General features: G+C 38.4%; 3 protein-coding genes across 3 annotated transcripts in view; 2 read left to right on the top strand and 1 right to left on the bottom strand.

The window, feature by feature from the left end:
- LOC115454172 (protein O-mannosyl-transferase 2) overlaps positions 1 to 8,681 on the bottom strand; it is a 33,880-nt gene extending 25,199 nt beyond the window's left edge. Inside the window, exon 1 of the mRNA XM_037438184.1 lies at positions 8,663 to 8,681. The gene's annotated coding sequence lies outside the window, so the exon portion shown is untranslated. The remainder of the gene's footprint in view (positions 1 to 8,662) is intronic.
- Positions 582 to 6,490, top strand: LOC119189173. The gene is made up of 2 exons (XM_037438187.1): positions 582 to 793; positions 3,747 to 6,490. Exon 2 carries the CDS (start codon positions 4,348 to 4,350, stop codon positions 6,154 to 6,156), a length of 1,809 nt encoding a protein of 602 aa, XP_037294084.1. The 5' UTR covers positions 582 to 793; positions 3,747 to 4,347; the 3' UTR covers positions 6,157 to 6,490.
- Positions 8,682 to 11,202: 2,521 nt separating the features above from the next.
- LOC119189143 lies at positions 11,203 to 12,964 on the top strand. The gene has a single exon (XM_037438054.1). It carries the CDS (start codon positions 11,274 to 11,276, stop codon positions 12,126 to 12,128), a length of 855 nt encoding a protein of 284 aa, XP_037293951.1. The 5' UTR covers positions 11,203 to 11,273; the 3' UTR covers positions 12,129 to 12,964.
- The last annotated feature ends 3,340 nt before the right edge of the window (positions 12,965 to 16,304 follow it).

Below are 16,304 nucleotides of genomic sequence, written 5' to 3'. Positions count from 1 at the left end.
GTCAGAGTGCAGTACGTACAGTGCACGCAATATGACGCCTCCAAGGCAGACGATACTATAAAAATACAAGTTGATTTTGAAATGAAGGCTCTAGTTTATATTCACGATTGCACGTTCTAAATAATATGGCTCAGGATAATAATGATAAGCATATTATGTCAACGACGTGCTTTTACATTTTTATGTAATATAAGTATGTAAAGACTATAAAAAAATCTATGATTAATCTAAATTCAGACTATTATGTGAAAAAATAGGGTAAGAGAAAATATAAGCACACATGTTTTTTGAGTATATCTTCTTTTGGAATGATATGGGACAAAATACATTAACGCGCCTTTTAATATAGTTATTATATTATATCACAAAAAGTGTTTAATGACAAAAGTATTGATACAAGGGCATCTAATGATAATGGATATTTTATTTTACGCTTTTTAAGAAACACCCTGTGGCAGAAGTGAACAAAAGTTAGGTACGATAAGAAGTGAAGTCACAGAAGTCCGCACTGTGATAACCAATGTTTTACACGTTGTACGCATATATAAAGCTGCGAAGCGCCGAATATAATCATTAGCGCTGTGTACATCGTACGGCAATGAACGTTTGATTATACACCATGTATACCAAAAATATATTTTTGATTTTGCCAATATTAATATCGCTTACGCGCGGTGAATTAAGTCTTGAAAAAAAGAATAAACTTTTAAATGGATTCATAAAATTTTATAATAATTTACCGAATCAAGTTTATACATGTGAAGAAGGATCTTTACAAAATGTAGAGGATCTTGTAAGTATTATAATTTAATTAGTAAGATTCAATTGCGATACATCATACTATTGTCGCATGTTATTATAATGAAATTAAATATTCATATCATTCATAAGTCATTATCATTAAAATATGTTTCTTATTATATTTAAAAATGTTCTATTAAAAACATTTTTGTTAAGGTCAGGTGGGGCAAGTGCGCCGACGGGGTAAGTGCACCTGCCCTAAAAAAAATCGAGAACTATTGATGTTATACAATTACCGCAATCTTATATCTATGCTACTAACTGAAATGCAGTTCCACTAAAAAACACAAATGGATCTGTTCATTTTAATACGATTTATTCGCCATTTTATTTTAAGTGTCATTTAGACCTGTAAACAGAGATGACCCCGTGAAAGATAACATCAAATATTTCAAGATATTTAACATATTTCTGTAAACCAGTAAGATGAGTACATAGTTTAAACTTTTTATTTTAACTTCCTACCCAAATTTTATCTATATATACTAAAAAAAGGTTTTTTTAGCAATGCGAAAAAATCCACCTCAAAATTGTCGAGTAGGGCAAGTGCGCCACAGTTAATAGTCGTATGGCGCACTTACCCCTAAACCATATATTACCAACCTTTTTTGAGAATAAGTTTTACTAATATGACTTATTATTATTAAAATGTAACAGCATCATTTTTTGTACTCAAGGTATTTTGTTTTGAGCCGACTTAAATAAAAAGGTGTATTAGTTGATTCGTCAGATATTTGTTTGTTTTAAATGGTTCGTTTTTACAAAAGAAGAAATGAGAAATGTTATAAGGCCAAATCATCAAATAAGTTTTTGAGTTATAACGCATTCAAAAATGTTAATTCCTACATAATTGTATGTTTTTTTAGTTTTTAGAAATAAAATGGATTTCGTATTAAGGTTACCATTTCTTTATAACAACATATCCGCACATAATACTTTAACTTAACCTAAATATAGCAAAAAAAATGGGTAAAATGTTTTGAAGCCCTGATTTACAAATATATGGCGCACTTGCCCCGAATTTGATTTGACAGCCATAGTTTGTTATAATATTGAGTTATAAAAAATTATCCAAGAGCAATGCGGGTAAAACTTATTTTTCTATGGACTAAAATGAGTGTTTTCTTTATAATGTTTCATATTGACGTTTTTTTTACACAGGCGCACTTACCCCATTTCCGGAGGCAAGTGCGCCTACTACCATCTTTTTTTACTTTGAGCAAAATATTATTAAATTATTGTCTGATTTCCTTGAATAGCTATAGGTCGTTATCACAAAATACCAAATATTCTTAAATTAATAAAATTACATTCTTAAGTCAGCACAAAAAGAAATTATTTTGCATTGAATCCAGCTATGATAATTTTATGGCGCCGTTACCCCGACTGACCTTAATTTGTTTTAAAAACTTTAGAAAGAAAATTTTTTTTCTATAAATTTATATTTTAAAATAATTAAGAATAGAAGTGAACTTCAATTAAGTACTTATTTAAAAATTTAATAATTATGTTACAATGTTTATTCTAAAAAGGCTTATTTATATGATATTCTATTAAGAATACTGTCCAGTCTTAAAAAACACTTGAAGATATGAATTCTCTAGAATTTTTCCTAGATTTCATTAATATCACTGTTTATTTACTTATATTTTTTTTTTCATATTTGCTATTACTACTGGAAATCGACAATTTTTTTGATAAATCTTGGAAGCCATAATATAAAAAACAAAACAAATATTTAATATAAGTTATATTATTTTTTTGTTGTCGTCAATTATTTATTAAGTATACAGGTGGTTCCAGAAAATAGTGTCAAGCGGAGGTTCAGAGATAGAGTACCCATTGGGGTATCCGAATCACCCCCATGTATGATCCGTGACTTTTCATAGTTTTCGAGTTATGAATATTTTTCTAAATTTTTGAGAATTTTCGATTTCGACGATAATTCGTTTTTTTTTAATTAGAAGACATTCGAATTTATTTGTTGCAAGTCAATTATCACTAGTAGTACTTTTTTGTTAAAAACAATCCGCTACGAAACTTTAATGAAAATTATGAAAATGTAGGTGTAAAGTTAAAAACTTACGTTCTATGAATTGTGACTTAAATTTTCTACTATAAATTTAAAATCTAATTACCTGTGACTTCGTGGTTCTAAGATCGGTCAAAAACTTTTTTTTCTTTCTCTATATCATGTAGAGTAGTTTATACCTTAAACTGATTTTGAAAAAGGCTATACTAGAGTTTCTTGCCCGTTCTGCTCTGGTGAGAACTGCTTTCCGGCATGGCGGAAGAGTTAAAATATTGACGGAATCTAAATAATGTATAGCATTTTACAAATTCAAAATAAATTATTTCATTTACATTATTGGCTATGAACCTTAGGAGGCTTTATATAAAACAAATAAAAAAAAATGTGTATGACATGACTATGTCTCACTTTTTTTGTTGGAAATATTAGGAATGAATCAGTTTAACTAGGGTATGCATATGACTGTCAAGCAACATGCAATAAATAAGTTTTGTTTATTAATCAATATTCCAAGATTACAATTAAATATCACGTTCAAATGAACTTGCAAGTCGAAACAAAAGTATGTGATATATTTTATCCCAAAGGAGTAGACAGAGGCGCTACCAGGGCTATCAATTTTCCCTTGTGTGCTCCATCCTATGATCTGAAAGGAATGAATTTACCGCCAAATCAACATACATTCTAGGCTCCAGGGCAATATTGAGCGGAAACACCCAATACCACTTTGTCTGACCTGGGATTTGAATCCAGGACCTCAGAACAGAGTTGTAAAGTAATAATCCGGTAGTTAACGCACATCAAAACAATTTTATCAATTATTTGAATAAATTATCGAACTCATAAAACAACAAACCTCTCTGTTCAAAATAGCAACAAAAAAGATTATTAATTGCTCCAATATTTTTAACAGGACGACAAATGCTACAGGATCGAAGTCTCCCTCCATGTTTCGGATACGCGTAATCTTGATTCTAAAAAGTACATAAAATGTACGGCCAGAGTGCAGGAACTCCAAGACGAAGGTGTAAAGGTGGTTAATGATGAACACCATTGCCAAGATGTGGAGCAGAAACTTGTGCTTGAACAACCGTGGTTGAACAAGAAGGAAATCTCCGTTGACCGAGACATACCAGTTGGTGGCATACGAGATCAAGACCCTAATGACCCAATATTTAAAAGCTTGGCTGAAGCATCCATGCAAAAGTATTTGCAATCTATTGGCAGTATCGAACCCCATAAAGTAGTGCGTGTTGAAAAAGCCTCCACCCAGGTCGTAGCCGGATTAATGACTCGGATCGAGTTCGTGATTTCACCTCTAGACGGAAATTCCGGTGACGTCATTAGCTGTTATTCGGAAGTTTGGGAACAAGCGGGGTTGGACAAGAAGAAAAATCTCCGTTGACTGTAAAATTAACAACCAAAAATACAGAGCCAAGCGAGACCTAATAGTTGGTGGCATACGAGATCAAGACCCTAATGACCCAATATTTAAAAGCTTGGCTGAAGCATCCATGCAAAAGTATTTGCAATCTATTGGCAGTGTCGAACCCCATAAAGTAGTGCGTGTTGAAAAAGCCTCCACCCAGGTCGTAGCCGGATTAATGACTCGGATCGAGTTCGTGATTTCACCTCTAGACGGAAATTCCGGTGACGTCATTAGCTGTTATTCGGAAGTTTGGGAACAAGCGGGGTTGGACAAGAAGAAAATCTCCGTTGACTGTAATATTAACAACCAAAAATACAGAGCCAAGCGAGACCTAATAGTTGGTGGCATACGAGATCAAGACCCTAATGACCCAATATTTAAAAGCTTGGCTGAAGCATCCATGCAAGAGTATTTGCAATCTATTGGCAGTATCGAACCCCATAAAGTAGTGCGTGTTGAAAAAGCCTCCACCCAGGTCGTAGCCGGATTAATGACTCGGATCGAGTTCGTGATTTCACCTCTAGACGGAAATTCCGGTGACGTCATTAGCTGTTATTCGGAAGTTTGGGAACAAGCGGGGTTGGACAAGAAGAAAATCTCCGTTGACTGTAAAATTAACAACCAAAAATACAGAGCCAAGCGAGACCTAATAGTTGGTGGCATACGAGATCAAGACCCTAATGACCCAATATTTAAAAGCTTGGCTGAAGCATCCATGCAAAAGTATTTGCAATCTATTGGCAGTGTCGAACCCCATAAAGTAGTGCGTGTTGAAAAAGCCTCCACCCAGGTCGTAGCCGGATTAATGACTCGGATCAAGTTCGTGATTTCACCTCTAGACGGAAATTCCGGTGACGTCATTGGCTGTTATTCGGAAGTTTGGGAACAAGCGGGGTTGGACAAGAAGAAAATCTCCGTTGACTGTAAAATTAACAACCAAAAATACAGAGCCAAGCGAGACCTAATAGTTGGTGGCATACGAGATCAAGACCCTAATGACCCAATATTTAAAAGCTTGGCTGAAGCATCCATGCAAAAGTATTTGCAATCTATTGGCAGTGTCGAACCCCATAAAGTAGTGCGTGTTGAAAAAGCCTCCACCCAGGTCGTAGCCGGATTAATGACTCGGATCGAGTTCGTGATTTCACCTCTAGACGGAAATTCCGGTGACGTCATTAGCTGTTATTCGGAAGTTTGGGAACAAGCGGGGTTGGACAAGAAGAAAATCTCCGTTGACTGTAAAATTAACAACCAAAAATACAGAGCCAAGCGAGACCTAATAGTTGGTGGCATACGAGATCAAGACCCTAATGACCCAATATTTAAAAGCTTGGCTGAAGCATCCATGCAAAAGTATTTGCAATCTATTGGCAGTATCGAACCCCATAAAGTAGTGCGTGTTGAAAAAGCCTCGACCCAGGTCGTAGCCGGATTAATGACTCGGGTCGAGTTCGTGATTTCACCTCTAGACGGAAATTCCGGTGACGTCATTAGCTGTTATTCGGAAGTTTGGGAACAAGCAGGGTTGGACAAGAAGAAAATCTCCGTTGACTGTAAAATTAACAACCAAAAATACAGAGCCAAGCGAGATCTAATAGTTGGTGGCATTCGAGATCAAGACCCTAATGACCCAATATTTAAAAGCTTGGCTGAAGCATCCATGCAAAAGTATTTGCAATCTATTGGCAGTATCGAACCCCATAAAGTAGTGCGTGTTGAAAAAGCCTCGACCCAGGTCGTAGCCGGATTAATGACTCGGATCGAGTTCGTGATTTCACCTCTAGACGGAAAATCCGGTGACGTCATTAGCTGTTATTCGGAAGTTTGGGAACAAGCGGGGTTGGACAAGAAGAAAATCTCCGTTGACTGTAAAATTAACAACCAAAAATACTGAGCTAAGCGGTCTCGCTTAGCTCTATGTTGCATGCCACCAACTGGTGTGTCTATACCAGTTGGTGGCATACAAGATTAAGACCCTAAATATCCAATAGTTAGTCAACCGCAATGAAAAATAAGTCTTACTGTCCAAGATAATACAATTGTTATTTGTTAAAAACTTAGAGGTTATGTGTACTTATAAATTTTTATTTTTCTGTTTTATGTTATATTTTTTTGTATTTTTTGCTAACGAAATTTTATGTTCGAGTCATCGCTTTAGTAGTAAGAATACATTTTGGAGGGATTTTTCAATGTTTGCTTTTACAATAAAATCATTATTTCTTATTAAATGGTATTTTATTTATAAATAAGACATTTTAGTCCTTATAATAAATATTATTAAGCGGCGCTAACATGGGCGTCTACTCGCGAACTCGATATTCGATATATCGTGACATTTGTCGTGGCGAAGCCTACTCTCAGTGACATCGTTTTTAGTTTCATAACGATCATCGAGCGAACGATAGATATTCGACATTATCGAATGTAAACCTACTGTTAATGGTAACTGTCAGTGACGAAGATTTGCATTTCACATCGTTGCATATGTTACATTTACGACAATCACGAGACCTCTTACGCTGTCGTTGGCATTATCGTAGCTTATTGTATTTAAGTTTTTCGGTATGTGGAAAGTTAATCAGAATTGGTAGATGATCACTCCCATGAGAATAAGAAAGAATTTCCCAAGTAAGAGAAGAAGCTAGGCTTGGTGAACTAATGGCTAAATCTACGGCACTGAGACCTTCAGCAGGGTTGGTACGGCGGGTAGGAGAACCTGAATTTAAAATACAAAGATTATGAGAATCAATAATATCAACAAGATCTCTTCCACAAGTTTTTGTTGTTGAACAGCCCTAAGACTCACGATGAGAATTAAAATCTCCAACGATTAAAAATGGTTTAGGCAAGATAGAAATAATGTTGTTTATTTCTCTAAATATCGAAGGACACGGACGCGGGATATAAATAGATACAAATCAAATATTATTAACAATGGATGTTATTATGGAAAAATCATTATGGTGAGATGGTAAGTCAAACTGGGAATTAAGGGACTTTTTGATGAGTATGGCAATACCGCCATACCCATCGGCTCTATCTTCCCTGAGACAGGAATAACCAGGAATTTTAAAACAAAATTCCGGTTTTAACCACGTCTCACATAGAGCTATAACACAAGGGTTAAATTTGTTAATAAGATAAATTAAATCAGATTTGTTCTTCACTACGCTTCTGCAGTTCCATTGTAGTACTTTGCCTAAGTGAGCCATTGTTAAATATGTCAGTTATTATTTTCAATAAAGGGGCAACGTTGGACGGTAAAATTGTTTGTGACAGTGATGAAACTAAAGCTATAATAATATCAGCCACCGATTGTGGTTCTGGCAGGGTACCAGTTTTAGGACGTGCACACCCATCGGCATAATTGGGAGAGTTGAAATCACCTACAATAGCTTGGTGGGCTGCACGATCATAACCTTGTACCGATTTAGGCGGAGAACGGCGCTTCTGAAAAACAGTTTTTTTATAAGAATTACTGTGCAATGATTGAGTGGCTGGAATTTTGACATCTTGGCTGTTTGCTATAAAAAAGATGAAGATGTAAACTTTAATGTGTCTGCATATGATTTAGTTACCGGAGGATATCTTTGATGCTTCTGAGTATGAAACGCAATTTTGAGCCATATATTTTTTTATATTTGTCTGCCTTCTTGCTTCCGGACAATCCTTGCTGATTGCAATATGGCGGCCGCCACAAAGACAACAATTACTATTATCTTGGTCGCAGTCACAAGATGTACCAGTATGCCCTTGTCCACATTTATAGCACCTTGGTTTAGATCTGCATGTATCTTTAGTATGTCCATACCGGCAACAATTGTAGCATTGAATTGAAGGATAAATGTATAGTTCTACTTTGAAGGAATTGAAACACATAAATACTCTTGTGGGGAGGATCTGACAATCAAATGTTAGAACTACAGTCTGGGATGGTTTCCAACTGGATGCAAGTTGAGATCCTGTGTTACCTCTCCAGTACTAGACTTAGCAACATGTATAATAAATGGTGAAGCATCCAATGCAGTAGATTCTTTTCTAATACCATCTGATATATTGGTAGGTACCTGAGAAGCCTGCGATGGAAAAGCTTGTGTATGCGATGCTTTGATAGGTGATGGATTTTCAGAGATTTTTTCGTCACTGTCTTCACAACGACATCCACTTCTACCCGAGTCTACAGCCATTGCATGTTTGCGTTTCTTTTTGTTACATAATTTGCACACTTTATTTAAACGTATGCGCTTTCTCTTATTTGTATTGGAAACTGAACAATCAGTGTCTAAGCTTGATGCAGTTTCCACTGTTACAAAATGTGCCGGTTGAGGAACATCACCCCAGGATCTGGGGGCTCGTCCATCCCAACCCCTAAACTAAATACTAATAAAATACACACTTACCAATAGTTGTTTTCTATATGCACTACACTACAATCAAATAAATAATGGAAAAATATATACAATTTACAACTTATCTGACTAAATTTCTGAATGAAAATAATTATTATGCGTTCCGTTTGACGTCCGAAGTCCCTTATGAGAGTACATCGATTCTTTCACCTCGCCTGGTCGCTAGATGTCGCTTCTTCCGCTTCCTAGATGCGCCTACAACGCCACCTACCGTTTCCGGTCTGCATCGAAACCACCTCTCAAATACAAGCCGCCAACTTCGTCATTGTTGCGTCGTTTTTCGAACCGAGCACATGGTCGTTACGAAAAATCTACTTTTATTAGTTTATTAAATTAAAATTACCTTTCGAGATTAAAGTAGAAAGTTAAAACTTAAAAACATTATTAGTTTTTCTTCCGTTACTTTAACCTCTTTGGTGATAAAATGAGTGATAAAGAGGTTATCGCGCCTAATTCAAGTGATAGCGATAGTTCTTCGGAGTGTTCGTCGGATCAAGAAGGGCCACCAAGGAAACGCCAAAGACGTACCAGTTCACGGGATTTGGAGGAAAGGTTTGACATATTGTCACAACAATTGGTGAGTCATTTGAATCATATTTTAACGGCCAAATTAGCTACATCTACGGAGGCTCCACCGTTAAACGTGCAAATGAACTTATCTAATAGCAACAACATGCCACACACTACGGTTTTGATGGACAGTTCACTACAAATACCCAATGAACAGTTTTTATATCCACCCAAATTGGATGCGGGTAGTATTGTCAACTTGGACGTTTCTGTCAAAGAACCGACCGTACCAAAAGCAAATCAGACACGTGTCGAAAAAATTAAGGTTATGCAAAGATTTGACTCACCCGATTGGAACGCGGTTCGGTATACAGACGTTCAGAAAAAGTACACGGCTTTTACCGAATTAAGAGTAAATGAGGAGCTGCGACGTCTGGAGGATCCTTTTGCCCCTTTACGTTGGTTTCAAATGGAACGTAGTTTTGCAGCGCTATCCAATGCTTTTTTGGCCCAAAATGAAGCCGTAAATTCGGCTTTACAGAATCTAGTTGATCGGTCTGCCTCTAAGGACGTTCAACTTAATGCCTCCTCTATTTATGAAAAGTTAAACAAGTTATTTGGTAATGATTCTGAATATAAGACAGTATCTCACGATATACTACAGGTGATTTGCGGGAAACGAGCCGAAGTGTTAGAATTGCGCCGTAGGAATATCGTTAAAAAATTAAAAGATAAATATATGAGAGAGGATCTGAGTAGAATTCCACCGTCTTGTGAGTACATGTTTGACCCCGGTCAGTTGTCAACATATTTACAGAAAATTGGTGGAGTAGATAAATTACAAAAACAGCCCCCATCTTCTACCCGAAACCGGGCAAAATCGCCACAGCCCTCGACCTCCTCTGCTGACGCAAAGCCGTTTCGGGGTCAGCCAAATAACAGTTATAAACCCAAACGGGCCGAAAACAAGGATTCCGAACGATTCATTCACAATAACTCGTCAGCCAAGAAGAGGGGGGGAGGGAGAAAATATAAGGCAGAGGGTAGAAGATCGGGATATAAAAATAAATGACTCGACAAGGTTTTCAGGCGGCTGTCTGAAACGCTTTCAAAACACTTAGGCTCTTTTCAATCCACCAAATTCAATATGGAAATTAATAACAGGTCTCAGAATACCATTCAACAAGACGCCGCCATTAGTTCTCCCAACTTCAGATGTGTTAACAAAGTATCAAACTCCAATATCACAGTTAATGTCAACCGAAATTCAAAATTTAATTCAGTTAAAAGTCTTAGAACCGGCCCCCCTGACACCGTCTTTTATCTCACCTCTATTCATAATTCCGAAATCCAACGGAAAAAGGCGAACAATTTTCAATCTGAAGGCATTAGATCAGTACATGAAACCAAGACATTTCCATCTGTTCCACCATCACCAAGTGCCAAATTTTCTACAACACGGAGATTGGATGGTGAAACTAGACTTAAGTCAGGCCTATTACCACCTGCCAGTAAAGGACCGACACAGACGGTTTCTCCGGATCAGCTATCAAGGTCAACTGCTACAGATGACGTGTCTGCCGTTCGGCCTGGCAGCAGCGCCACGGATTTTCGCCTCGGTAACGAACTGGACCGCAGAAATACTTCGCAAAAAAGGACTGAGGTTAGTGGTCTATTTAGACGATTATCTGATAGTACATCAGGACAGAAATACGCTTACAGCACAGGTCGAAATCGCAATACAGTTTTTGACCAGTCTGGGTTGGTGTATAAATGTGGAAAAATCGGTTACAACACCAACGAGGGTAATCGATTTTCTGGGAGTCACATGGGACACTAAATTCAACAGGAAGTTCCTACCCTCAGAGATAATTCAACGGATTCGTCAGATGTTGCGAGTACGACTCGAAGCCGACAGTTGGAACCTAAAACAGGCGCAACGCCTATTAGGTCATCTCAACTTTGCAACCTTCATCACCCACCGGGGAAGGTTGCATTGCCGCTACTGCAGCGACACAGCAACAAACTCAGAAAGTGTCCACGATCGCAGATTCAGTATCCAGAAGAGGTACGTACAGAACTACAATGGTGGATGGAGAATATCAATCAGAAGTCAGCGATTCATCTCCAAAGAATGCCGACGAACCACGTCATCACCGACGCGTCGGACATTCAATGGGGAGCCCTGGTGAACAACGATATGATAAAAGGCCTATGGGAGCAACACCAGACAAAATGGCATTGCAATCTGAAGGAAATGTATGCTGTGATAGCCGCTATATCAGCCAAAGCAAAGGTGCTCCAGAATTCTACAGTGATTCTTCAGAGCGACAACAAAACAGTCGTGTCTTATATAAAAAACGAAGGAGGAACACGATCACGTCAATTGCTAGATCTGACCCAACAGCTGCTGGAACTAGTGGACCACCTCAACATTGTGCTCCGGCCTCACCACCTACCAGGCCTGTGCAACACCGAAGCAGATCACCTCTCACGAAATCGCGTCGCCGCCGAGTGGCACCTCACAGGCGAGGAAACATCGAGACTGTTCGGCATGTGGGGCACGCCAGACCTAGACCTCTTTGCGTCACAGACAGCACATGTCGTAGCAAACTATGTTTCGCTAGACTTGTCAGACTCGAACGCTTACTTTCACGACGCGTTCAGCAGATCCTGGCACTACCGACTTGCATGGCTGTTCCCGCCGCCCAGCCTAATACCCAGGGTACTGGATCACCTCAATTCAGCCTCAGGTCAGTACATTCTCGTAGCACCCAAGTGGACGAAGTCTTTTTGGAGGCCAGACCTGAAGAATCGAGCTCTAAAACGTCCCGTAAAACTCAGAAATCTGGAAAAGACGCTGGTGGACACGGCGACAATGCTACCGCCGGCACAAGTCGGAAAGTTACACCTGGAAGCCTGGCTCATTTCGGGTGGGATGCCCTGACGGATACATGGACGCCGCAAGAGAAACAGTTATTGTCATCGTGTTGGAGGCAGTCTACAATAAAGACTTATGCCCCTATTTGGAGTAGATGGGTGAGATTTTGTCAAGAAAATAGCATTAATTTTCGTTTACCGGAACCAGTAAATGTAGCTAGGTATCTCGGTTATCTATTTTTAAACGATGGTCTCTCTTACAGAACGATTCTTGTTCATAAATCAGTTATTGCATCCGTTTGTGAAACAATATCTGAGGTTAAAATTACTGCAAACCCGATAGTAAAACATATACTGAAAGCTATTTCCTTGGCAAGACCGGCGCCCTCTCAATTACCGATTTGGGATGCAAGGATTTTGATTAGATTCTTAAAGAGTTGCAATATAAATTTAAATAGTTTATATCAAGTATCTAGACACACAGCTGCTATTTTACTATTATCTTCTGGCCGTAGAGTACACGATCTTACACTTTTACATACTGATAGTCAACATTTTATAGATAACACTGATTCTATTACCTTGCACCCCGTTTTCGGGTCGAAAACTGACTCATCCTCATATCAAAAATCTAGCTGGACATTTTTGGCCGCACCGGAAAAAAGCATCGATGCAGTATATTGGTTACGTAGACTAGTAAATATGACCCAAGGGACCTGGGAAAATATTACTAATTTATTCTTAGCAACTAAAAGTCCTACAAGGCCAGCTACTGCAGCTATGATTGGTGGTTGGATAAAGAGGCTTCTAGCTGATGCAGGTATTCAGGCTTCAGCTGGAAGCTGTAGATCAGCAGTCTCATCTTTAAATTGGATAGAAAACTACCATATTAATGATATCATAGCTAAGGCTAATCGGCAGCATGAATGTACTTTTAGAAAGTTTTATCTGAAACAGATCAATAATTCTAATAGAGAGATTAGATCAGAAAAATCTCTATCGCAATATTTTCAACCTGATTCATAATACTTATCGGAAGATATTTTGATTTTTATCTAGCATCTTAGTCAATGTATATTTAAATTTATATTGTATGTTCAATCACATTGTTGCGTTTTAATTTATTACCGTTACCAAAAATACAAGCCACCAAGAGATAACAAACACTCTCTCATAAGGGACTTCGGACGTCAAACGGAACGCATAATATTAAAATTTTACCTTCCAATAAAATTTGTATTATGCTTCCAATGACGTCCGAAGTCCCAGTAATGTCTTCCTGGGGCTATACCATTATGAGCCGTACAATGACGAAGTTGACGGCTTGTATTTGAGAGGTGGTTTCGATGCAGACCGGAAACGGTAGGTGGCGTTGTAGGCGCATCTAGGAAGCGGAAGAAGCGACATCTAGCGACCAGGCGAGGTGAAAGAATCGATGTACTCTCATAAGGGACTTCGGACGTCATTGGAAGCATAATACAAATTTTATTGGAAGGTAAAATTTTAATATTTTCAATTTAACATGAAAAAAGACATCCGCCAAATTCAAAGGTTTCCCGCGCTTTTTTTCGACTGGTAGTTATAACTGGTTATAACTGCGAGGGCGTACATCATTCACTTTATAACCACAGACTAATTAGAAAAACTTTAGTAACGTTAACAGAGTATAATAGATTATAATTGATAAATTAGTCAAAAACAACACGGTTTTACTCACGTATACAAAAAGTAGTCGGAATCGCCGACCAGTTTCGACCTATTAAGTAGGTCATCCTCAGGGGCGAGTGCTAAGAGGACGTCGCGTCGCGGAGGCCTCTCGATCACTGTCAGCCACCCGCGCCCGCGCCGCCGTCCGCCTAGCGGCACGTAAAGCACGGCTCGAAGATTGGGGTGGGGGTGGTTCAGAGGGTTCCGAAGATGTCACATCTGTTTGATCATGTGCAACTACCGGTGCATGTAGAACACTTGTGTGTACTGAACTGACTGTGTCAAATCCTCGTGTAGGCCTGTTAGTGCATTTATGTACGGTTTGAAGAATCGGTCTCCAAGTAGTCGGCAACGTCCAGCCTACGTCACGATTGAAATTCGGACGTTTGTTGATTTCTATGGCCTCACGTATTTTACGCGGGCCGAAAGACTTTTCTATAGCCAATACTTTGGTCTTGTCAAAACGGATGTAATGGGAAACGTCCGAATCCAATGCATGCTCGGCGATCGCAGAGCCGTTCCCGTCCAATTTCTTCAAACACCGAATGTGTTCAGTCAATCTAGTAGCCACGTTGCGTCCTGTTTCACCTATGTAGCTTTTGCCGCAGTCCGAATTTCAATCGTGACGTAGGCTGGACGTTGCCGACTACTTGGAGACCGATTCTTCAAACCGTACATAAATGCACTAACAGGCCTACACGAGGATTTGACACAGTCAGTTCAGTACACACAAGTGTTCTACATGCACCGGTAGCTGCACATGATCAAACAGATGTGACATCTTCGGAACCCTCTGAACCACCCCCACCCCAATCTTCGAGCCGTGCTTTACGTGCCGCTAGGCGGGCGGCGGCGCGGGCGCGGGTGGCTGACAGTGATCGAGAGGCCTCCGCGACGCGACGTCCTCTTAGCACTCGCCCCTGAGGATGACCTACTTAATAGGTCGAAACTGGTCGGCGATTCCGACTACTTTTTGTATACGTGAGTAAAACTGTGTTGTTTTTGACTAATTTAAGATGTCTCGCGTAAGTTTTAATAATATTATAATTGATAACGTTACAAGTCAATTGCTAATTTTGCATTTATGGGGCGAAGTATATTTAATTTCGACTGATCTCCCTCACATTGTGCATAAGTCAATTCTGTAAAAAAACCTTTTGCTTCTTAACAAAATACTTTTAAAAAATAAATAATGAATTTATAAATATTATGAAAGTAAAGGAAGTAACAGGTACATATAGTACGAGTAATTAGTGCAGTTACTGGGGCGTTAAAAACGTTAAAACCTCGGAATTCTCAGGGGGAAGATGAAATTAAATGATTTTTGCGGAAATGTGTTAAGAATAATATAAACAACAATCTCTACCTATTTAAAAAATGTGCATTTGATTTTATAATAAAAAAAAAATATGATTACAGAATAATGATTTCTTATATTTACGCTAATGTTAGACATTAAAATTAAACTATTTTATCGCAGTTTTTATATTTTAATTTATCATGACGTTTCGATGACTTTGCAGCTTTTGTCGCCACGGGGAGACTGAGGTCATTCGCAAATTCAAAGTTACAATATCTACCTACACTTTACAATAATAGAACTATTAATTTTTTTTTACCTTTTAATGCTCCGATCTGCGCAGAATAAGCTCACAGTGTCTTGAAGTCTGGTAGCCGGTCTTTTGGGTTCCAATTTAATTAAATGTAAAACTGGATCCCAGGCTTGTGCAAGCTTCTAACTATCTTCTCAATTAAAATTCAAATGTTTTTTAATTTCAAAAGCCTAGCCAATAATGTTATGTAGGAATTGGTGTTTTTTGGCAAGCATTTGAGGCTTGTCTAGTTGCAGATAATGGTTGCAGCCTTCTTCAGAATTTTGAGCAACTACAGACTTCGTAGAGCGTCGGTGTTTTACATCAGGTACATATATTCTTTGACGTGGGTTCCCATATTCCTTTTAATTTGGCCTATGTAAGAGAGACCATATTTGCAATCTGTCTTGTATATGCCCGGAGCTTGTTGACTCGCAGTACCTGACATGTTGCAGCTCGGCAAGGTCTTTTTCGTTACAGATTCCTTGTTCGCTCTGAAACAATGATAGCTAATTGTTTTGGATGGTGATGATATTCATTCATTTTGATGCAATCTTGTATTCGTAAGCTCGTGAGGAGAAATTGAACATCAACTCTGACCATTTTTCGTTGTCAGGTAATTGTAGGTGACAAGCTAAATAAGCATATGCAAATTCAGTTGTAAATGTGGCAACAAACCATACTTTCGCTCACTTGAGGCAGCTATCAGAGTTGTTATTCCTCTACCTCTTTTTAAAATTTCCTCAAGACCTGCAACGTTTTTTCCAGAAGATGAACCCAATTTTTCTCACATTATACAGATATGCTCATCAGTAATGCTGCTGGTCGTTGGTGGATCCGTTACTCGAAAACTAGAATAGAAAACAATTAAATATTCCTATGGTGGATTTATTGCATTTTAGCCATGATTTATTGTTATTTACTTTAGTTAATCATATAATAAT

This window comes from Manduca sexta, chromosome 13 (genome assembly GCF_014839805.1).
Source record: "Manduca sexta isolate Smith_Timp_Sample1 chromosome 13, JHU_Msex_v1.0, whole genome shotgun sequence".
Taxonomy (NCBI): Eukaryota; Metazoa; Arthropoda; class Insecta; order Lepidoptera; family Sphingidae; genus Manduca; species Manduca sexta.
This window is presented reverse-complemented; position numbering and strand designations above follow the sequence as displayed.